The sequence below is a fragment of the Gymnoscopelus braueri genome (assembly GCF_963280865.1).
Source record: "Gymnoscopelus braueri genome assembly, chromosome: 7".
Taxonomy (NCBI): Eukaryota; Metazoa; Chordata; class Actinopteri; order Myctophiformes; family Myctophidae; genus Gymnoscopelus; species Gymnoscopelus braueri.
This window is the reverse complement of record NC_137608.1, coordinates 3,817,395-3,840,660: the sequence shown is the minus strand read 5'-3', so window position 1 is coordinate 3,840,660 and position 23,266 is coordinate 3,817,395. Positions and strand designations below refer to the sequence as shown.

At 40.5% G+C, this 23,266-nt stretch overlaps 1 protein-coding gene across 3 annotated transcripts in view; it reads left to right on the top strand.

Moving 5' to 3' along the window:
- Positions 1 to 23,266, top strand: part of LOC308089392 (major facilitator superfamily domain-containing protein 6-A-like) — a 278,032-nt gene that overhangs the window by 8,220 nt on the left and 246,546 nt on the right. For 2 of the 3 annotated variants that reach the window (XR_013933497.1, XM_080434084.1), the window contains exons 6-13: positions 1,966 to 2,279; positions 3,217 to 3,430; positions 4,006 to 4,120; positions 7,069 to 7,166; positions 16,294 to 16,455; positions 18,689 to 18,787; positions 21,016 to 21,158; positions 22,096 to 22,239. Coding sequence is in view for 2 of the 3 variants with exons in the window: in XM_080434084.1 (XP_080290210.1) it covers positions 1,966 to 2,279; positions 3,217 to 3,430; positions 4,006 to 4,120; positions 7,069 to 7,166; positions 16,294 to 16,455; positions 18,689 to 18,787; positions 21,016 to 21,158; positions 22,096 to 22,239 (1,289 nt within the window). In the remaining variant the exon portion in view is untranslated. Of the gene's footprint in view, positions 1 to 1,965; positions 2,280 to 3,216; positions 3,431 to 4,005; positions 4,121 to 7,068; positions 7,167 to 16,293; positions 16,456 to 18,688; positions 18,788 to 21,015; positions 21,159 to 22,095; positions 22,244 to 23,266 lie in introns of all 3 variants that reach the window. The other variant, XM_080434085.1, reaches the window with a different exon arrangement.

Genomic DNA, 23,266 nt, shown 5'->3' with positions numbered 1-23,266 from the left:
CAGGGAATGTGTTAAAGGGATAGTTCACCTAAAAACATTACTTTTTTCTATCGATTAGTTACCCCATGGAGACTTGAATTCAGGGATATTTTTTTGTTTTTGTCGCATTCCTAAGCCAATAATTTGATGACCAGTGGACCGGTAGGCAGCTGTTCCGGTAGGAGACACAAAGGAGACTCTTTGTGTCTCCTAGCTGAACCGCTGCCGGTCATCAAATTATTGGCTTAGAAATGCGACCAAAAAGAAACCATGGGGTGACTAATCGATAAAAAAGTCATGTTGGGGGTGAACTATCCTTCCTCCCATCATGTGTAATGGTACAAAAAATGCATCCAACGTCAGAACCTTTCTGACAGACAAGTGTATCTACTGCCAACTGAACTGTTTTGAGAGATAGACCCCCCCCCCCCCCCCCAGTAATCTGATTGAATTTATCACACCTGTGTAGCTTGCTCTGTCTTGAGACGCTGGAGCATTTGTGTACACCAAGAGTGGTTATTTTAATACCTGGATATCGTTCCGACGCGCCGTGAGGGACATTTGTCACGGAGGTATGGAGGTTTCGCTATTTCTTGCGACAGTTTGTGTTTATCCATGGTCACTACTAGGGATTTCAGAGGTTTGTAGAGACCGTACGAACCGTCCAAACTAGTTTGGACAGTAAAGACAGTAATTCAGGGGAGGGCAACTTTGATGATGGAGGGGGCCACTATATTTCCACACCGATCTACAAGCTCAAAACGCGTCGTTTTGAGCTTGTAGATCAGCTATTTTTGCTATTTTGGAATTGGAATCCAGAATATTGTTTTGCTATTTTTGATTAGAATCTTGAAAAGTAACATTCTTATTTAATTTCAAATGCATTTAGTCATACTTAAGTTAACCCTTATGAACTTAAATACAAATACATTGGACGTAAAAAAGACAATAGAATTTTAATACTAGTCAACTCTTTCAGTGCCATGCTTATTTATGGAATTTTGGTTCTGAGTGCCACAACCAAAATTAATTGTAAAAAAAAAAGTGCTTAGGAGCCGAGATACAGCCTTTTTCAGTAAAAAGTTAAACAAGAAGTGAATGGAGCAGCAAATCTTCAAATCATCATATCTTGGGTTCTGAACATGTTTTTCCCATGTTTTTTTTTTTCATGACGTATTTGACGTCTTGTGGCACACGGGGCGTCAGGCCTCATGACGTATTTGACGTCTTGTGGCACTGAAAGAGTTAAGCTACTAATTTAGACTGAAGTAATTAAAGCGGGTCATGTTTGCATGGTTGGAATTGTAACAGCTGAAATCAATAATATATCAGTATTCTGATATTAACCTGCGGGCCACATCAGTGCCAGACTTATTTCTGGCTGTGTTGTCCCAGTGCCAGAGATTTTTCTTATCTTAGATTTTGAAGTAGTCACAGAATATTTATCTCCAGTATGATCGATCCCCTGGTGGTTGCTAATCACTGAGGGTTGCACTGTGTGGTTTCACAAATCACGACCTAGTTGACCTTAATTGTCTGCCTTTGAAAATAACATGTCTGGGCCAAAAATACATAGTAAAAAAAAAAGTACACAGGAGCTGAGATAAAGCCTTTTTAAGTAATAAGTTAAACAAGAAGTGAATGGATCAGCAAATCTTCAAATAATGATATCTATAACGTCCCCCCCCCGTCCCCCCCCAAAAAAAGAAAAAAAATATATATTTTCAAAAACACGTGAAACACGTCAATGGCACAAGTGAAGGTGGGGGCCGCATGTGGTCCCCCGGCCGCCAGTTGCCCATGTATGCAGTAATTGGTCACTCTGTGTGCAAGAGTGACCAAAAAAAAAAAAGTTCTGAGACCGACCATTAGAACTTCTTATTGACGTCATTTTCTAGTTATAACCTACCTACCCCATAAGAACTTTGTTCTGACATTAGACGGTAGCATGTAGGGGCCTTAATCATTACCGTATCAAAATCATAGGTGAGTTCTTCAGCGCGCCGGCGGTGACCATCGTGGACACGGTGACGCTGCAGAACCTGGGAGCACACCGTGACCGCTACGGCCTGCAGCGGATGTGGGGCTCGCTGGGATGGGGCGTGGCCATGCTGCTGGTGGGCATCTGGATAGACCACACCCATGTCACGGTCGCCATAGACGGCGTGGGGTGCGTCCTGCCAGAGTACCGCCTCCACAACTACCAGGTGGCCTTCATCGTGTTCGGGGTGCTGATGGGCGTCGCCCTGGTGGTGGCCACGCAGTTCTACTTCGACAAAGGGGACGGGGAATATCGGCAGGTATGGCCTCGCAAATATTGATTATTTTGTCACTTCATTTTTCAAGTAATTGTTTTATCCATTAAGACCGGGGAAAGCATCTCATGTGTCATTTTAAGATTTCTTTGGCTATTCAAAAATAGCAGATCTACAAGCTCATAGCACGGCACCGAATGCCGTGCTATGAGCTTGTAGATCTGCTATTTTTTTTAAATCGTGAAAATGTGTAGCAAATCTTTGAATATATATATTATTTTAAAGCAAACATTAACTCAAATCTTTGCATGGGGATCCCTGGAACCAAATATTTTGAGATGGGGGTCCGCGGCCAAATACATATCATTCTGGGGGTCCTTGACATGAAAAAGTTTGAAAACCACTGATATAGAAACATACGTTTTTCAGAAAACTGTTAAGATTTAGAAGACATTTTGCAGAATCGGAACCTCAGGCCTCAATGGGTTAAACAACATTTTGTACTCAAATCTTTCCTTCTGGGGGGACAACTGGAAGTGTTGTTCCCTGGAACAACACATATTTTGTCGGCGGCCAAATACATAAGATTTTGGGGGTCCTTCCTTGACATGAAAAAATTGGAGAACCACTGATATAGCAACATAGGGTTTTTCAGAAAACTGATTTAGAAGACATTTGTAAAGATTTGGAGTTTTCCAAAAATAGCAAGCTCGTAGTGCGGCACTCGGTGCCGCGCTATGAGCTTGTAGATCTGCTATTTTTGAATAGCCAAAGAAATCTTAAAATGACACAGATGCATTCCCGGTCTTAATGGGATAATCAAGAGAAACGAGTAAAAAAAGAAATTATATATAGTTATAAATATATATTTAATCAAGTTTATCACATTTGTATTTACATTAAATCAAATATCGACAAATGTCATGTTTTCAATTAAAACACGTTAATGTAGTTGAAACAACGGTTCCATTCCTGTCTGCAGGAGGAGTTACAGGAGGGCAGAGCCACAGAGGAGGAAGGGGACGGGTCTCCGGAATCAGGCGCTTCTTTTTCTGCGGACACGACGGATCAGGAGTTCCACTACAGCGACCTCTTGAGGCTGCTGTGCAGCGTGCGCTACAGCTCTGTGCTGTTTGTGGCCTGGTTCATGGGCTTTGGATATGGATACGTGTTCACCTTCCTCTACTGGCATCTGGGTAAGATTTTTTTTAATATATATATATATATAAGTTTTAATGTATTGTTATATATCGATGCTGTTGGGCAGCAACGATATATAATGCCATACATTTTTTCGTAAATTAATGGCATACTTTGTTGTACAACAGTGTCACACAAAAGTAGTAAATAGCCGATCTATAAGCTCACAACGTGTCGCGATGTAGGCTATTTTTGCTATTTTAAAAACCTTTTGAAATACATTGGCTATTTGAAAAGAGCAAATCTACAAGCTCACATGTCGTAATGTGACACGTTGTGAGCTTGTAGATCGGCTATTTAAAAAGGAAAATGTTTGAACAAATCTTGTATCGGGGTCCCTGGCACAAAATATTTTCAGATGGGGGTCTGCGGCCAAACACTTATTAATTTGGGGGTCCTTGACATGAAAATGTTTGAAAACCCACTGGCCTATTGTATAACAAACTGGGGTTCCATGAAATGAGGAAGGTGTTTTATACTTTAGCTTTTTTTTCAAAACATCATTTTGGGGGTCCTTGACATGAAAAGGTTTGATAACCACCGTTCTAAATGTTGTCTTGTGTTTCCTCAGAGGACCTGAAGGGGACCACCACGTTGTTTGGTGTGTGTTCTGTGCTCAGTCACGCGGCAGAGCTGGCCGCCTACTTCACCAGCCACAAGTTCATCGAGCTGGTCGGACACATCAGGTAAGAGAAGCATGTTTACACCAGGGATTCTCCACCTGGTGGGCCGTGAGGATACTGCAAGTGGGCCCCCCAAATACTTGGCAAAAAAACTACGCTTTTTATGAAAAATGTACGTTTAAGGGATAGTTCACCTCCGAAATGACTTTTTTTTTCTATCGATTTGTCACCCCATGGAGACTTGAATTCATGGATGTTTTAGTTTTTGTCGCATTCCTAAGCCAATAATTTGATGACTGGCAGCGGTTCTGGTAGGAGACACAAAGTACCTCCTTTGTGTCTCCTACCGGATAAAAAATATCCATGAATTCAAGTCTCCACGGGGTGACTAATCGATAGAATTTTTTCTTTCTTTTATTATATCCCTTTGAAAAATAAAATCTAATGTTAAAAGAATTACATTTCAGTTTCCTTTTAAAACCTTGAACAAATATGTGTTTTCATTGTGACACATAATAGGGGTGTCACAATTCTCAAAATCCACAGTTTAATTTCACTTTGAATATTGAGGTCACGATTTGACTTCACGGACCATTCTGTCGCTTTGGTGATACAGCATTAGCCTAATTAGAATACTACAATGTATCTATGTTGTCTAGATGAAGTACAAATATTGGTCAACTTTTGTATTGATGAAAAATAATAATCTTTTTCGAGTTCGAAATCTGCCAATATATGCAACGTCAGAAAGAGATGAACTACAATATCTGAAATCCCTCAGGACTCTGCTCAGCTGTTTCCAATGCTCATTTGTTAATTGTATGGGCTTCTTGCTATCAAATTCAGTCTATTCTGTTGAGGGAACAGAGGGCTTCTTATGGGATGTCTGCTCTGCTGTGGCAGGGAGCAGTGATATCTGACACCACAGTGTTGGCTTACACACACACACACACACACACACACACAGAGACACGTTTGTATGACTATACTTGTGAGGACATCGTTTTAAGGCAGCATTGAAAATAGCTGAAACATAGCCGAGATCTACAAGCTTGTGCGCTGTGAGCTTGTAGATCTGCAGTTTTTTGGTGCGTGTGTGACACAAGTATAAAAGTATAAACCTGAATCTATTCCTTGTAAACCTATAACTGTAAATCTATTTTAACCATAAAACAACCAGGAAAATGGTCCTGTCTATTTGTCAAATACTACTATACTTATGACGACATTTGGCTCTCACAAGTGTAGTAATACACACACACACACACACACACACACACACACACACACACACACACACACACACACACACACACACACACACACACACACACACACACACAGTGTCAGCTTACGGGCTGGGCTGTCTAACCTGTAGAGAAAACAAAGCAGCTCTTTCACCAGCCTGCAGGGCAAACCAAGCAGCTCGCTTTGTGTACTCTAGTGCATTTACACAAGTACTGTATGTAAGTGAATTGTTGGAGTATCTTTACTTAACTTGAATATTCATGTATTTTGTATTATTTTGGAAAGCAGCTGAAGGACACAGAAGCAGCTCACTTTGTGTTGCATGAGTATTTTGTCGCTGTCAGATGGAAACCCTGTATGTCCAAAACTGTTACTTTTCAGGAAATGTAAAAAAGTACCTGTGTTCCAATGGATCCATTGTAGTTATATATATAAGCTTTTGTTAATACTTAATATTAATACTTTTTCATATTAACTTACAATAGCCAATCTACAAGCTTGTATATCGGCTATTTTTGCTACATTTGTGTGACACTATGACAACGTAGAGCATTAGGTAGTGCAAGATAAATGTATTAGTTACAATTAGTATTAAATAGCTCTGTATTCTGACGGTAATCATTGCTCTAGAGTGTTCAGTAACAGGGGGTCTCCTTGTCTGTCCAGCTATTTAATAAGCAGAAAAGGCATTTTCAGGTTGGCATGCTAATTATATCCAATCAGGAGAGAGAACTCACACAGTATACAGGATAAACAAGTGAAATTGGAAGTTACGACACAAAGTGAGCAGACAACATTGGAACTGGAACATTATAAAATTAAGCTCATTAATGTGTACTCTCCTGATTGGCTGAAATTGGCAAACCACCTTACTGAACAAACACTCTATAGCAATGATTACTATCTGAATATAGAGCTTTAACCTTTTAACAAAAGAAAAACAGTTGTGTTTTAAGCAAATACATATCACTTACTACCTTTTTATTAATTTGCGAAGGAAAAAAAAATACATAAAAAGTACAAATATGGACATAAGAGGTTTCTGTCCGACAGCAACATTGTTTTAATGTTTTTTTGGAAGCTCATGACTTTCACTCCACTACATTTTAAAGACAAATATTGTACTTTTGACTCTCCTACATTTCTAGAAAGGGACAAAGTACATTGTGAATGACAGACATGTTGTGAGCTTGTAGATCTGCTATTTTACAATACCGTTAAATGTATACAGTTACACGGTACTTGAGTAAAATGTACATAGTTATTTCCCAGCAGAACACAGTGTGGTTGGAGCAGCAGGTTAAAGTCCATCCAGTTATCTTGTGTGTGTGTGTGTGTGTGTGTGTGTGTGTGTGTGTGTGTGTGTGTGTGTGTGTGTGTGTATTACTATACTTGTGAGGACCACGTGTCCCGAAAGTATAGTAGAATTTAAGAAATAGACATTGTAAGGACAATTTACCTTGTCCTCTGAAGAAACAAAACGTTTTTTATAGTTGAAAATCATTATTAGGGATAGGCATTTAGAGGTTAGGTTTGGGATTGGAGTTTTCTCTGTTTTATACTTAGATTGTGCACTGATGTCACAAACTAAAAAATAGCCGATTTAGAAGCTTGCAACGTCTTCGGTTCGTTGCATCCCTCCTAAAAATCACACACCCAGTTACATTCTACATTATGAAGAATATTATATTTTTACTGACTAGAATTAAGTAATGTATTGTATGTGTGTGTGTGTGTGTGTGTGTGTGTGTGTGCGCTCATAGGGTGTTGTATATTGGCCTGGCGTGCAACACGGCTCGATATCTGTACATCTCCTATCTGACCAACGCATGGATTGTCCTGCCCATGGAAATACTGCAAGGTAACACACACACACACACACACACACACACACACACACACACACACACACACACACACACACACACACACACACACACACACACACACACACACACACACACACACACACACACACACAGTGTCTTATAAGATTACCTAGTAGACCAATTATTTGTTATTTGTTACATTGAGACTGGACGCACAGGTGACTGTTTCATGTAATCAATTCCCAACAGATCCCCAAACCTGTTATTTTGGGGTGCGCTGGTTTCAGTTCATTCAACCTCCTCTTGTGTGTTGGCCGGTAAGGTGCGCCCTGGCGAGACATGTACTTCACCCGAGAACAGCTGACATACAAGCTCACAACCGCGTCGTGGATGAGACCGTTGTGAGCTTGGAGGTCTGCTATTCTCGGCCGTTCTCTGCGCGCGACACCTTTGCGGGACGGAGCATAAATTAGGCTTGACGGGCTGCAGCAGCAAGAGCAGGTTCTGGTGCCGTGATCATAGAGCGCTCCCTCCGTTCTTATGACAGCCACTGGAGGTGGGTTTGGGGACAACTGCTTTGAATTGCTATTGTTTACACACAACAGAAACCAAGAAATATATATTTCAAGAGCAAGAGATCACAGTAAAAATCCTAAGCATTCTTCCTCCACACTGGGAGAAAAACAGCATCTGAAAGTTTGATGGGATGCATTTTTACACGTGAGGCTTGTGACCACTTTTACATTGCATCTTATGAGCGCTGGGGTTCAGTTGGTGCCGGCCTGCGCGCACATACTGGTTCTTATCAGTGTGACGTTGTCTGTTAAGGCAGTTAAACAGTGGTAAAGTAACTGCCCACCACCAAATATAGGATATCTTATTTATTGTGGTTCCCCAGCAGCACATCACTCACGGACGTTTCCGTGGCCACGGTCTCACATCACTGTGACATGATACCGACCATGATACCGTCATGATACCGACATGATACTGACCATGATACTGACATGATACTGACCATGACTCTGACATGATATCGACATGACACTGACCATGACACTGACCATGACACTGACCGTGACACTGACCATGATACTGACCATGATATGCAGACACAAGGACAAGTACCTTCTAGACAAAATGACCAGTATGGGGACACAATGACCATAAATAATAAAAGAGTTGCCGCATACTCGTAGTTGCCAATGCCAATAATGTGGTGTGGACACAGACAATCATGTATTGTGGACACAGTTTCGGAGAGACTGAGCTGCCTTCTTCTGGGTAAAGAGACCAATTGTGACATTTAAATACACAGATGACACCCATTACATGTCAGAAGGGTGTGACCACTCAATCAACAAATCAACCAAAGTCAGGACCAGTACTAATGGTGGACAAATACCAGTCTACAGAGTTGAGATGGAGAACAGGTGAACAGACTCAGATTCACATCAATTCAATCCCTAATGTCACATGAAAGATTCACCGACTATAGCAAACAAAGTAAATCTATGCCTAATACAAGTGAAAAGAACCACGGCAAACAACACAACATTACAGTCCATTAATAATCCAATATGGTAAACAATACAATGAAAGAGTACACAATACATCCACACGGCATAGTGTCATCAGTGGGTTGTACCTAGGGGGGCGGAGTTGCACTCGGGGGAAAACACAGATTTCCCCCAGCTGGTATAGACGGAGGGATGTGGGGTTTTCAAACTCATATGCTGTAAAAGTGTACTGATCTAAAAGCAGGCGTCATGGCTTGCCAGATCACAGGCACAGAACGTTGTTGCCACTCGACAAGGAATGCTACATTAGCAAATTAAACAAGAGTCCGATAAGAATGTTGTTGTTAGGTTTATGATCGTAAATCTTAAACCCCCTTGCTGTTGATCACACAAAGATGAAGAAATACACGTGACACATGAGATCTCTTTTACTCGACGAGGATTGTAACGACCATGTATCTCCCTCCACAAGGTCCCAGATTACAATGGCGCACTTTCCTTCTGCCCAAGTATTTTATTAGGAAAAGGGCGTAACACATTTGTCTGCTTGGTGATGGAAAAACACTAGCTACTGAATCAGTTTAAATGGCCTATGTGAGTGTATTTACAGATAAGGCTGCCAGAGACAGTTGCATATTACACATTGGATTAATACATTGCAGGACTTCAATTAAATGAATACAAATCAAAGAAAGAACTTATATACACACATTATAATATATATCTGTACACATATATTATAAACCGGTCTCAACATTCCCTCCTTTTGTTCATTTAATTAATAATCCTAAAACATCAATCACATCTTTCCTTGCTTTCACATTTTCAAAATGGATATCATACCAGGATTTTTATTAATCAAACCAACAACTCAACCATTTGCCTCTTCGCTTCCAGTGGCCTTAGAACTAACTCTTGGGACACATATCGTCATCAGTCTGAGACAACGCCGGTGAAATGTTAGGTTTATGATCGTAAATCTTAAACCCCCTTGCTGTTGATCACACAAAGATGAAGAAATACACGTGACACATGAGATCTCTTTTACTCGACGAGGATTGTAACGACCATGTATCTCCCTCCACAAGGTCCCAGATTACAATGGCGCACTTTCCTTCTGCCCAAGTATTTTATTAGGAAAAGGGCGTAACACATTTGTCTGCTTGGTGATGGAAAAACACTAGCTACTGAATCAGTTTAAATGGCCTATGTGAGTGTATTTACAGATAAGGCTGCCAGAGACAGTTGCATATTACACATTGGATTAATACATTGCAGGACTTCAATTAAATGAATACAAATCAAAGAAAGAACTTATATACACACATTATAATATATATCTGTACACATATATTATAAACCGGTCTCAACAGTTGTCCTGACTGAACAGAGGATCCAACACAACACAATGGCCCGAGGTTATCGGATTTAATCACCTGGTAAGAGACACTATTACATTTTCTATAGATATGATCAATTAAACTTATCATAATATCAAAAAGCAAAAGCCATTCATTCATCAATGATGTTTATAGAACACGTTTTAGTGAATTCCAAGTACAGGAGACATCGACTCCATTGCAGTTTGGAAACGCAACATGCAGCGATTTACACACAAAACAAGCCAAACCCTAGACTATCCTCGTTTAAAAACCTACAGAAAACACAATTGTTAATCTGGCAATGAACACGGAGCTAAAGCAGTGTGTAAATCCTGCATGATATTAAATGACGCACTTCGCCAAATGGTAATGGCGACGGTACGTGCCGTTCACAAAACAGTCTCTAAACTGTACTTCAAATTCACTATAAACATTATTGATGACTTAATGGCTGTTGGGTTTTGATATTATGGTAAGTTTAATTGATCATATCTTGTAATAGTGTCTCTACCAGGCGATTAAACACGGTGCATATGTAAACATGTTTTGTAACAAGGAGCGAGACAAGAGGTAACCAGAAAACTCGCACCAAAACACGTTCGCCCCCATTTTTCTCACCGACCAGCGGTTCTTGTATTCTTGTATTTGTTTTACGGTTTGAAATAAGTTCATGGTTAGGCATAGTTTTACTGAGGTTCAGTTTAGGAATAAGGTTATGTTTAGCAGTTTAGGCATAGTTTTACTGAGTTTAGGAATACCAGGTGAATAACGGCGGGTTTGCCCCGGGGCGACTGTGTTTTGGGGCGAGTGTTTTGATACTCTGACGGAGATGGAAAGAGGGAAACGGATCTCCGGTCTCAGTGGTGCTTGTGCTGAAACTTGACTAATGCAATAAGATATAAGGATAATCTGATAAACCACATGAACCCCAGTTTACGTATTCTGGGGGGAACATAAACCAAACATTGCCAATCTAGCTCACAGTTACAACGCGTCGCGTTCCGACGCGCTGTGAGCTCATAGATTGTCAATGTTTGGTCTTTTTAGTCACATATATCTTAATAATAAGTCAACTTTTCCGAGGGCGAGTGGACGATTGTGTTCCAGCTGTCCTTCTGATGGATTTTTCTTGGCTGACAATGTCTCCATCGTCCATAAAATAGCTCTGAAAGTGATCAAACGATCGTGTATGATGTAACTCTATGAGGCAGATCGTTCTGTTTTCCCCTGGGACAAAATCGAATGGGCGTTCCTGGGCGTTCCCTTCTATCTCTGTGTGTATCTATAGTGCATTTTGTGGAAAAGCTTGAGATAATTCTCATAAATGTATGACAAGGTGCAGGTAGCCTAAATAGGTGGATATGGGCTGTGGAGGGGCTGTCTATGAATGGAAAGAACAAAGGCAAAGTAAAGAGGCTTTCAGGGCCTGACATCCCTGTGACATGATACTGACCATGATACTTAGTGTGCATGTTACTGACCCTGATATTCGCCATGATACTGACATGATGATACTGACCAACATACCAGATCTACAAGTTCACAACATGTCTCTATATCTCTCCAGCTCTTTAATAAACAGAAAATACACTTTCGGGTCAGGATACAAATGTTATCCAACCAGGAGAGAGAACTCCTACTTCAGGATACAGGATAAAAAAAATACAATTGGAAGTGATGAGACAAAGTAATGAGCAAATGGAACTGGAACTCTATACATTTTAAACTGATACATGGGCTCTCTTTCCTGATGAGAATCCATATTCTGTTTACTAGAGAGATGGAGAGACGGGGAGACCCCTATTACTAAACAAACAAACTCTATAGCAGGGGTTTTCAACAGGGGGTCCGGCACCCCTAGGGGGGGTCCTCAGAGTAACTACAGGGGGTCCAAATCTTTGTGTGATGTGTTTTTTTTACCTTATCCACTTGAAACCTAGCATCCCTTTTCTGAGCCAAAAATAGCAGATCTACAAGCTCACAACTTGAGCTTGTAGATCGGCTATTTTTGGCAAAGAGGTATAGGTGTAGAGGGAAAAAAGAGCAGACCATGTAAACAAAAAAGGTTTAATCCAAAACACATTTTTATACAATATGGGGGTCCCTGCTTCAGCTCTCTCTCAGCTAGGGGGTCCATGCTTCATCTCTCTCTCAGCTAGGGGGTCCCTGCTTCATCTCTCTCTCAGCTAGGGGGTCCTTGGGCTGCGTTGAAGACCCCTGCTCTATAGAAATGATTATTAGAAACTTAGCTTTCACACACACACAAGCATCACTTCCAAGTCATCCCTGTTGGCAGGAAACCTTGTATGTTAAAAACGGTTACTTTCCAGTAAAAAAAAAGAGAGACAAAGAAAGAACCTGTGTTCCAATGGATACTTTTAATTGGTTCAATATTCATAAAATCCACACACACTTAAACACTTTCATATTTACTTAAAAAAAAAGAAGAAAAACGCATAAATAGCAGATCTACAAGCTCACGACACGTCAAGCTTGTAGATCGGCAATTTCTTTCTTCTTTTGTATGAATACTTTTCACTGGTTCAATATTTATAAAACCCACACAGACACGCTTGACCACTTTCAACCTGGCAAACCTGTTTTGGGCATGTCAGTATTGGCAAAAATAGCCGATCTACAAGCTCACAACATAAACACATAATGTCATATGACAAAGTAACTAATTTATGGGAAGAAAACAACAACATAAAAAGATGAAATATGGACAATATCAAATTGTGCACTTTCCTTTGAGTTGCAGTTGTGGAAAAAAAATCAAGCTGACTATTGATGTTTTTATACCTGACTATTATCCTACATATAATTAAGGGAAGTCACTCACACTCCAGTCACACTCTCTGTTCCGCATTTTCTCCTCACTGGCTTGCGCAATTGATCTCAACTTGCACACGGCATTGACCGTTATTCAGCATTATTAGACCGTGAGGAAGCCAGTTACTCACTTCGCCCAAATTCAAGCTGTTTATTCACGTTTTTTGTTGAACTCTACGACTACAGTTTTCGCCATTACTGCGAATGCGCGGCCACGTGCACATTCACACGCGGCCACGGGGTCTGTTGTCACAGCTACGGTCCCCCAGGCTATGGGATGTACTCTGTTATCATGGTCCCAACCAGTGGCCAGTCACCGGGTAGACTGAACTACGGGCTGCAGCTCTCTGTGCTACAATAATAATAGCGTGAGCGATGAGCGTGTATTGTTTACTCGGGCATTGATACAGCGGACGGAGCGCTTATTATGTGTGATCTCACCACGTGTCAGAAAGTGCATTATTTAAAGTATTTTCATGTTGAAAGACGACACGAGCCGGCCGGGACAAAAACTTTTCTCTATGACAATTGATTGATTATTTTGACAGGTACATGGGTATCTTAACGTTGTGGTGCATCTTGTAGACCAGGCCCATTGCAAGTTGCTGTACTCTGTCCTCTACCCTGAGCAATCCGACCCTAGCAAAATGAGCAGGGGTTAGATGAGTTGTAGGTGTAAGGCCAAGGAGTAGCCTTACCAGTTTGTTTTGGGATGTCTGGAGCCTTGTTTTTAAGGCCTTAGTGGTGTTGTGGTACCATGAGGCATGCATAGTCGAAGTAACCTTGGATGAGGGCCCCTGTTAGAATCCTCAAAGTATTCCTGCTGACTAGAGAGGAAGCGGTGCGCTAGGCAGAGAGTAGGCTACAGATCGAGTCAGAGCAGGGGTCGGCAACTTTGATGATGGAGAGGGCCACTATATTTCCACACTCGCTCCAGAGGGCCACATTGCATACTGTCGGGCAGAAACCTCTTGTCTCCGTATTTTAACTTTTTTCGTAAATTAATGCCGTACTTCGCATTCTTTGTCATAAAAGTAGCAAAAATAGCCGATCTAAACGCGTCGCAGCATGACACGTTTTGAGCTTGTAGATTTGCTATTTTTGCTATTTTGGAATTGGAATCCTGAGAAGTAAACTTTTCGTTAATTTCAAATGCATTTAGTCTACTTATGTTAACTTTATGAACTTAAATACAAATACACTGGACATAAAAAAGACAATAGAATATTAATACTAGTTAATAAGCTACTAATATAGACTGAAGTAATTAAAGCGGGTCATGTTTGCATGTTTGGAATTGTAACAGCTGAAATCAATAATATATCAGTATTCCAATATTAACCTGCGGGCCGCATTAAGTGAGGGCCGCCAGTTGCCCATGTATGAGTCAGAGGAATACACAGACGGCTGTCGTCTTACCACAACAGCTTAGCGCAGTGAAGCCCAACCTGGGGTCCTTCGCGGACCACCTGCCTCAAAAACAGATTTATTTAATTTGATAATGTGCCCATCCCAAGCTGATCTCTTAACAACTCTCTCCCCCAGACTGTCTTTCTCACCAGCTGTGCTCAATCAATGCCATTATTAACATGCAAGACCGCAACAAACTTGGTCTCCCAAAGTTTAACTAAACATATAGGCTACTGTGTATAACCCAAAGTCTGCAAATACTTTTGACTGCACACATCCCCCGGTATGGACTAGTATTTAATATTTTTTTTCTCTGTCATCGGCTGTATATGTTTTATAACACACACACACACACACACACACACACACACACACACACACACACACACACACACACACACACACACACACACACACACATATTTGTATTACTATGCTTTTTATGAATGCCATTTTTTTTACCTTAATCCTGATGCCGGAAATAGCAGATCTGGCTTGTAGATCTATTTACGGTACACAATCAGGCATAACCCTAAGCACACATTGTGTGTGTGTGTGTGTGTGTGTGTGTGTGTGTGTGTGTGTGTGTGTGTGTGTGTGTGTGTGTGTGTGAGTGTGTGAGTGTGTGAGTGTGTGAGTGAGTGTGAGTGGAGGGGTTGGCTTTGAGCCAGTATAAAGGGCAGCTGAGGACAGGAGAATGGGTGTGTTTGTTTTCAAACTCTCTTATCAACAAACCAAACGCTCCTTTTCCTCTCTGTGATGCAGAACAGGATGTTAGTTTAATGTCTCTTTATTCTGTTAATCATTAACTCTTTTTACAGGATGTATACCGGTGGTTCTCAACCTCTGGGATAATGCAAGTGGCCCCCCAGATTTTAATGATTATTTATATATATATATATATATATATATATACATATACATATACATATACATACATACATACATACACACACACACACACACACACACACACACACACACACACACACACACACACACACACACACACACACACACACACACACACACTGTATGTGTTCTCTGTGGAACCATAATAGCCTTTTTTTACCACTTGATTGACTTGAACCCCAGCATCCATATTCCGGGGGGAATATTAGCTAAAAAAAAATAGCTAATCTACAAGCTCTTAGATCGACTATTTCGTAGATTTGGTGTAGACGAAAAAAGTGGAAAATTACAGTTGTAACTCAAGTCCGTTTCACTAAGACTAGAGCATGGGTCTTCAATAGGGGGTCCGAGACCCCTAGGGGGTCCCCAGAGTTACTGCAGGGGGCCACCAAATCTTTTTGTGTTAGGATTTTTTTTTTGTACATTAACCACTTGAACCCTGAGGGGAACATTAGCCGAAAATAGCCGATCTACAAGCTCACAACGCCTCGTGCTGCGAGGCGTTGTGAGATCGGCTTTGTAGATCGGCAAAGAGGTTTGGTGTAGTGGAAAAAGGAGCAGACAAAGCAAACGTTTTCGTATTGCAGGTTTGAGTGGTTAACTGTCAGAAAATACATATTAAAGGGATAGTTCACCCAAAAAAATACTTATTTTCTATCGATTAGTCACCATATGGAGACTTGAATTCATGGATTTTTCGCATTCCTAAGCCAATAATTTGATGACCAGCGGACCGGTAGGAGACACAAAGGAGACTCTTTGTGTCTCCTACCGGAACCGCTGCCGGTCATCAAATTATTGGCTTAGGAATGCGACAAAAACAAAATAAATATCCATGAATTCAAGTCTCCATGGGGTGACTAATCGATAGAAAAAAAGTAATTTTGGGGTGAACTATCCCTCTAACATGAATCCAACACAACGTTACACATGCAATCTATGAAAAAGTTGAATCTGCAACACAATTTTATACAATATGTAGTGGGGGGTCCCTGCTTCATCTCTCTCTCAGCTAAGGGATCTTTGGACTGAAAAACGTTGAAGCGTCATGGTCAGTGGTTAAAGACCCATTTAAGAGCCATTATTTGTCTTGTGTCCTATAGGAATCACTCATGCATCGGTGTGGGCAGCCTGTATATCGTACCTCAGCGCGGCGGTTCCTCCAGCATTGAGGACCTCAGCCCAGGGGATTCTGCAGGGACTGCATCTGGGTCTGGGACGAGGCTGTGGAGCCATGGTCGGAGGGGTCTTCGTCAACTACTTTGGTATGGATTTACCATTTTAAATGTACAATTAATTACAAGTATTTAGCAGACAACTCTTAGCAGACATCTCCATTCTGCAATACTTAACCCATTAAAACCGGGAAGGCATCTGTGTAACCACTTTAACCATTATTTTATACTTTGGCTATTTTTGAAAAATCTTGAAAATGTGTGCAAATCTTTGAATATATATATTTTTTAAAGCGATGCTTTTTAACTCAAATCTTTGCTTCTGTCATCTCAAAAACATATGTTGAGATGGGGGTAATTTTGGGGGTCCTTGACATGGAAAAAGTTTGAGAACCACTGATATAGCAACAATAGTTTTTCAGAAAAATTAAGACATTTGTTGAGACGTTTGACAGTTACAAATGTTAAAAAATTGATATTCAAAGATTTGCACACATTTTCACGATTTTTCTAAAATAGCTGATCTACAAGCTCATAGCGCGGCGCTGGCACTTCTCCACTACATCTCCGATGCAAATGGCGCAGGTCCTTACTCCACTACAATTCTTTGAAAACTTTAGTTGCTAGTTACTTTGCAGATTTAGATTATTATAACAAATACATTAAACAATTAAACCCTATTTTATAATTTGGCTATCGAAAATCTACAAGCTAACAATGCGTTGTGATCTTTTATACTTTAGCTATTTTTTTTTACATGTTTGACACATTTTTGATGGTAGTAAAAAGTATTTTTTTGATGGCAATACCAATAACTTTTTAAATTTGAATTCAGGACTTTAAGAATCTGATTCCTTCTTCCAGCCCTGTTTTATTTGTTTATTTAACAGGGACAATGCACAATAATTCTATTGCACCAGAAAATAGCTATGATCTCATTTACATCTGAACCCTAGCATCTCTATTCTGGGGCAAAGATTTGATGAAAACAGCTTATCTGGAAGCTTGTCAGCTTGTGGACTTAAATCTGAAACAACAGTGACCTCTAGTGGAGGATATTGTTGACCGTTTGCCAGTATTGCAGTTTCTCTACAATAAACACATATTAACCATGAACAAGGACAGTTTTAAGTCACTAATATTACAACTGAAATTGCATTATATTTAGAGAAGACATAATGTTAATGTGATTTCATGTTTAATATTATTGCAACATTTCTAATAGATTTTTTTTTTCAACTGACAATAATTAGACTTATTAACCACTTAAAACCTATTTTATACCTTATTGTACAGCGGAAATAGCTGATCTACACGCTCACAACATGTCACATATCACATGTTGCAAGCTTGTAGATTTATTTTAATTGATTATTTAATTCAAATCAATATTTCTTTTGTATATAAGTGATTTAATGTGGTGTGCTATTTTTGTCCTATTTTGTGATAGTAATCATTTCTGTAGAGCAAGGGTCTTCAAACTGGCTCACCATATTTAGCTGATTGTCTCATCAATATCTGTTGGTTGATTGATTGAATAATTTTTAAACAATTTTTAAAGGTACAATGAGTTAAAAACACACCAAATGGATGACACAAAAAGCCAGAAATGAAAATTCTGCTGTTCTCATTAATGGCCCAGCAGCTGATGCTGATTCCCCTCCTCCGGCTGCAAAAGAAATTTCATTCCATTGACGTTATGTTTTCATTCGCTAGTTTCAAGTCTTCTTTCACTCGGCATGATATGTGTTGTTGGTCAAATCACGGTCCCATAATTTTTTTTTAAATGGATGATAAAGCAGGGTATGCTTTCAGGGCTTGTTGATTGGGTTACACTGAGTGAAAACCCACCCCTCGCCAGTCCCTATTGTATACCTATTGTATTTGAAAATAGCCGATCTACAAGCTCACAACATGTTCGCGACGTGACGTGTTGTGAGCTTGTAGATCGTCTATTTTCATTCATTTTAGTACTTTTACTTTTGGTACTTTAAGCACATTTTGATAACATACTTTTTAATTTTGAATTCCGGACTTTTACTTTTACAGAGTACTTCTACATTGCAGTATTGATACTTTTACTTTAGTAAAACATTCGAGTACTTGTACCACCACTGCCCCTCACTCCCCTTCACACCAATAGCACATGGTTTGCGGTTGCACTCATGGTTGCAGCCATTTTTCACTGAACTACAGGTTCCACAACGGGTCTATAATAGAAACCAATGGGTGATCCCTTTGTCCATATTATTTTTTACAGTCTGTGGGTAGAACATGAAAGTTGCATACTGGAGCTTTAACGTGACCCCTGTGTGACCTCTAGGCGCGGCAGAGACGTTCAGAGGCATTGGGATGACATCACTGCTCATCCTGCTGATCTTTGCCTTTATCCAGTGTCTGTCTGGGGATAACCAGGACAAAGGTACACACGCACACGCACACGCACACGCACACGCACATGCACACGCACACGCACACACACACACACACACGCACAGTTGAGGAAAAATAACAAAACTGCTATTGAGAGTCTGGAAGTATAGCCCAAGGAGGTTACGTTTCTGCGTTGCAGATCTGTTTACATTCCCCAGGCATGAAACCGCATTGCAGTGGTGTGAAGTAACTAAGTACATGTACTTAAGTACAATTGTTTGGTATTTGTACTTTACTTGAGTATTTCCAATTTCCAATACTTTTACTTCTACTACATCTCAGAGGCAAATATTATACTTTTACTCCACTGCAATTGTTTGAAAACTTTAGTTACTAGTTACTTTGCAGATTGTGATTATTATTACAAAACATACATTACCCACTTCAGCCCTATATACCTTTCGGCCATTTGAAAATAGCCGATCTACAAGCTCACAATGCGTTGCATCATGACGCATTGTGAGCATGTAGATCTGCTTAATGAGTACTTTTACTTTTGCTACTTTAAGTACATTATGATGCCAATACTTTTGTACTTTTACTCAAGTACATTTTGAATTCCGGACTTATACGTGTAACAGAGTATTTCTATATTGCAGTATTAACTTAAGTAAGAAATGTGAGTACTTTTTCCACCACTGCCGTGTTGTGATTGGTCACAAAAGACAGCCTCCAGGGGAAGTGCATACAACGCCCTATAATAGACAGGTTCTGCATTAGGTCTTATTAGTCTAGTAGTTGTCAAACCTTTTTATATCAGAAAGCCCTAAATGAATGTGTTTGGCCACAGAACCCCATCTGAAAATACGGTTCGATTTGTTTCCACACCTTTTAGAAGATTTTCTTTTAAATAGCAGATCTACAAGTGAGGCTAATAGCCGATGCACAATATACATTATAGCAGTGGTTCCCAAACCATTTAGCTCAAGACATTAGACATTTTCCCGGGACCCAAACTAGTGAAAATAGCAGATCTACAAGCTCACAACACGTCGTTTCGTGCGCGTTGCGAGCTTGAAGATCTGGTATTTTTGCTACTTTTTAAAGTTTAAAAAAAATGTATTTATGGAAATGATTTGATTTTTAAATTGTATTTATGAAATACTTAAGAACATTTTTGCAATTGTTTTTAATTGATGAAAAGTTGTGATCTTTTGAAATAATATTTTTGTAAATGTAGGAAATGAGACAAAAATAAGATATTCACTTAAGTTGCGACCCACGAAAATCGGCCCCCGACCCACTGTTTGGGAAACAGTGCATTATAGGGTTAAAGTGGTTAGACTGATTGCGATGCTATATTAAAACATTTTGCTAGGGACCCCCTGGGAACCCTGGTGGTCCCGGACCCCACTTTGAGAACCAGTGATGTAGTCAACCTGGCTTGGCCTACGTGAAACACAGTGAGCCAGGATGCACCAGATTTAGTCAAACCTCGACTTTTATGAAACCCTGGATGAATTAACCCATTAAGACCTGAGGCCGATTCTACAAATGCCTTCTAAATCAGTAGTTCTTAAACTTTTGTGGGCCAAGAATATGTATTTGGTATGTTTTGCATTGATATATATTTGCTATGTTATGTATTGTGCCAGGGACCCCCAAGTAAATTTGTGTTAAAACATGTACAATTTTCAAAAATGTTCAACCATTTTCAAAAGTGTTCAAAAATACAGATGCACAAGCTCTTGTGCCATGCTGTGAGTTTGTAGATCTGGTGTTACCAATGATACTAATGAAGGCTCTGTTCCATTCTAGTCAAACAGAGTCAGAGTGCTGATATTGTACATGTTGGCTCACTGGAAACACTCTGCTACACCAGTGGGTCTCAAAGTGTGGTCCAGGTACTATACCCTCATGGTTCCTTGAGGGGGTTCCAAATGGCCCCTTACGGTTGTGTAAATGGAACCAAATGGACCCGTACACTCTCAGAGTTATGGGGGTCCTTGAAATTAAAACGTCTGAGAACCACTGTGCTACATGAAATGGAACAGAGCCTTCATTAGAATCATTGGTAACACCTGTGAAGGAAATAAGGAAATGTATTTCCAATATGGCTGCTGTGCATAGAGCCTATTCTGTTTTTTGAAACAGACCCATGTTCCATGTTTGCTCTCTCTCTCTCTCTCTCTCTCTCTCTCTCTCTCTCTCTCTCTCTCTCTCTCTCTCTCTCTCTCTCTCTCTCTCTCTCTCTCTCTCTCTCTCTCTCTCTCTCAGAGGACAAGATGTTGGCAGAGAACATCCCGGTTCCGTCCAGTCCGGTTCCCATAGCGACCATAGACCTGGTCCAGAACCCGTTGGGTGTGGGGTCAGGCGGAGGGGCGGGGCCTCTGTTCCCGGCGGTGAAAACCAAACACCAGGTACTGTATAGGACCTGTCACAATTATTACATCATTGTTTAATCGGTTTAATTTAAGGACTTTTAAGACCTTTTTAATACCTGAAAAAAGAAAGAAAAGAAAAGGAAAAAAAGACAATTACAGCATCAAACTATACTATAAAAACTGGTCAAACATTGGCCAAATTGTCAAATAATATAAGCAAGAAGCAAAAAAATTTAATGGCCGATCTACAAGCTCACAACCTCTCGCAACACGAGGCGTTGTAGACTTGTAGATCGGCTATATTTATTAAACTGAATGTAATGCCTCAACTACTACAATTCCAAGTGCTTGTCAGGGTGGGGGGTCCCCAGTTCAAATATAATACATTATTAGATTGATAAATAAGAGGTTGAAGTATACACCATGTTAGTTCCATGCCAGAACACAATTAATTGTTTGTTGATTAAAATAAACATTTACTGAAAACACGCAGCCCACCCATCTGATCACTTAACACGGCAGCCTCTCTGCCGTGTTAAGTCATCAGATGGGTGCTCTCAATGCGTCGCAGACGCATCGAGAGCTTGTAGATAGGCTATTTTCGGTTATTATTTTACCATTAGAGCATTTGAAGTGGTCAAACTAGCAATGTGTTTAGAAGCATCTTCCATAAAATTTTTATATTCGGATATTTCATATAAAAGCAAAAGATAAAGCCTCAATCTGTGATTTCATCACCTGGTTGACAGCATGTAGAATAGCTGGAACAACATTCAATAACCTCATCATTTTACATATTGTGTTAATAGTTTAGGAAACGGCACTAGTGTGAGGGGGGGCTCCTTTCATAAATCGCACATTAGGACTTGGCCATACAAACTTTTTCAGTGAGATTTTATCGGAACCGTGTCATTTGCGTGACAATTAATGGTCAAGTAACATTTTCATGACGGTGACAACCCTCTGCCACCAGGAGGAGCAGGAGGAGTGGAGCCGGCCGGCGTGGGGGCTCAGTGGCGCCCCCTGGGTCACGCTAACTTACACTCTGCTGAAGCTCCGAGAGACCGTCGTCATGAGCAAGAAAAACCCACCGCCTGCTGAAACACAACCCCTACAGGTGTGTGTGTGTGTGTGTGTGTGTGTGTGTGTGTGTGTGTGTGTGTGTGTGTGTGTGTGTGTGTGTGTGTGTGTGTGTGTGTGTGTGTGTGTGTGTGTGTGTGTGTGTGTGTGTGTGTGTGTGTGTGTGTGTGTGTGTGTGTGTGTGTGTGTGTGTGTGTGTGCGTGCGTGCGTGCGTGCGTGCGTGCGCGCACTTAACCCATTAAGACCTGAGGCAGATTCTACAAAATGCCTAAATCAGTAGTTCTCACACTTTCAAGATTTTTCTAAAAAGCTGTGAGCTTGTATATCTGCTATTTTTGAATAGCCAACGCAAAAATCTAAAATGAAATCTGTGCTGTTAATGGGTTAGCCCAAACATAGTTGATCTACAAGTTGTGAGGTGCTCTAAGTGAAATGTTTTGGTTAAAACTAAAAATAGACGGGTCAATAGTTGAACCGCCAAAACATAGGTCGGAAAAATAATTCGGATCTACAAGCTGTGTGTGTGTGTGTGTGTGTGTACAATAATTATACAGTTTTGAATTCGTCACTTTATGAAAGAAATACAATATCTGCACTAATTGTTGAATATCAGATTTGTTATGGATAAAAACATGAACTTGCGACATGCTGTCAATGTGGGCGTGTCCCTGACTAACTGTCTAACACTGCCTGTCTCACTGCTTCTCCACATCCTGAAGAAAGGTGAGACACTTCTGTGTGTGTGTGTGTGTGTGTGTGTGTGTGTGTGTGTGTGTGTGTGTGTGTGTGTGTGTGTGTGTGTGTGTGTGTGTGTGTGTGTGTGTGTGTGTGTGTGTGTGTGTGTGTCTGCTCATCTGTCTGTCTGTCTGCCTGCCTGTCTCTCTGTTTGTCTCTCAGTGACGCTTGATTATGAATCCCACCAACGTTATAGGATAGACCCGCCTTACCTGTGTCTGATTGGCTCCCTGGCAGGCATAGTTTTACTGAGGCTAGGTTTAGGCATAGTCTTACTGAGGTTAGGTTTAGGCATAGTCTTACTGAGGTGAGGTTAGGTTTAGGCATA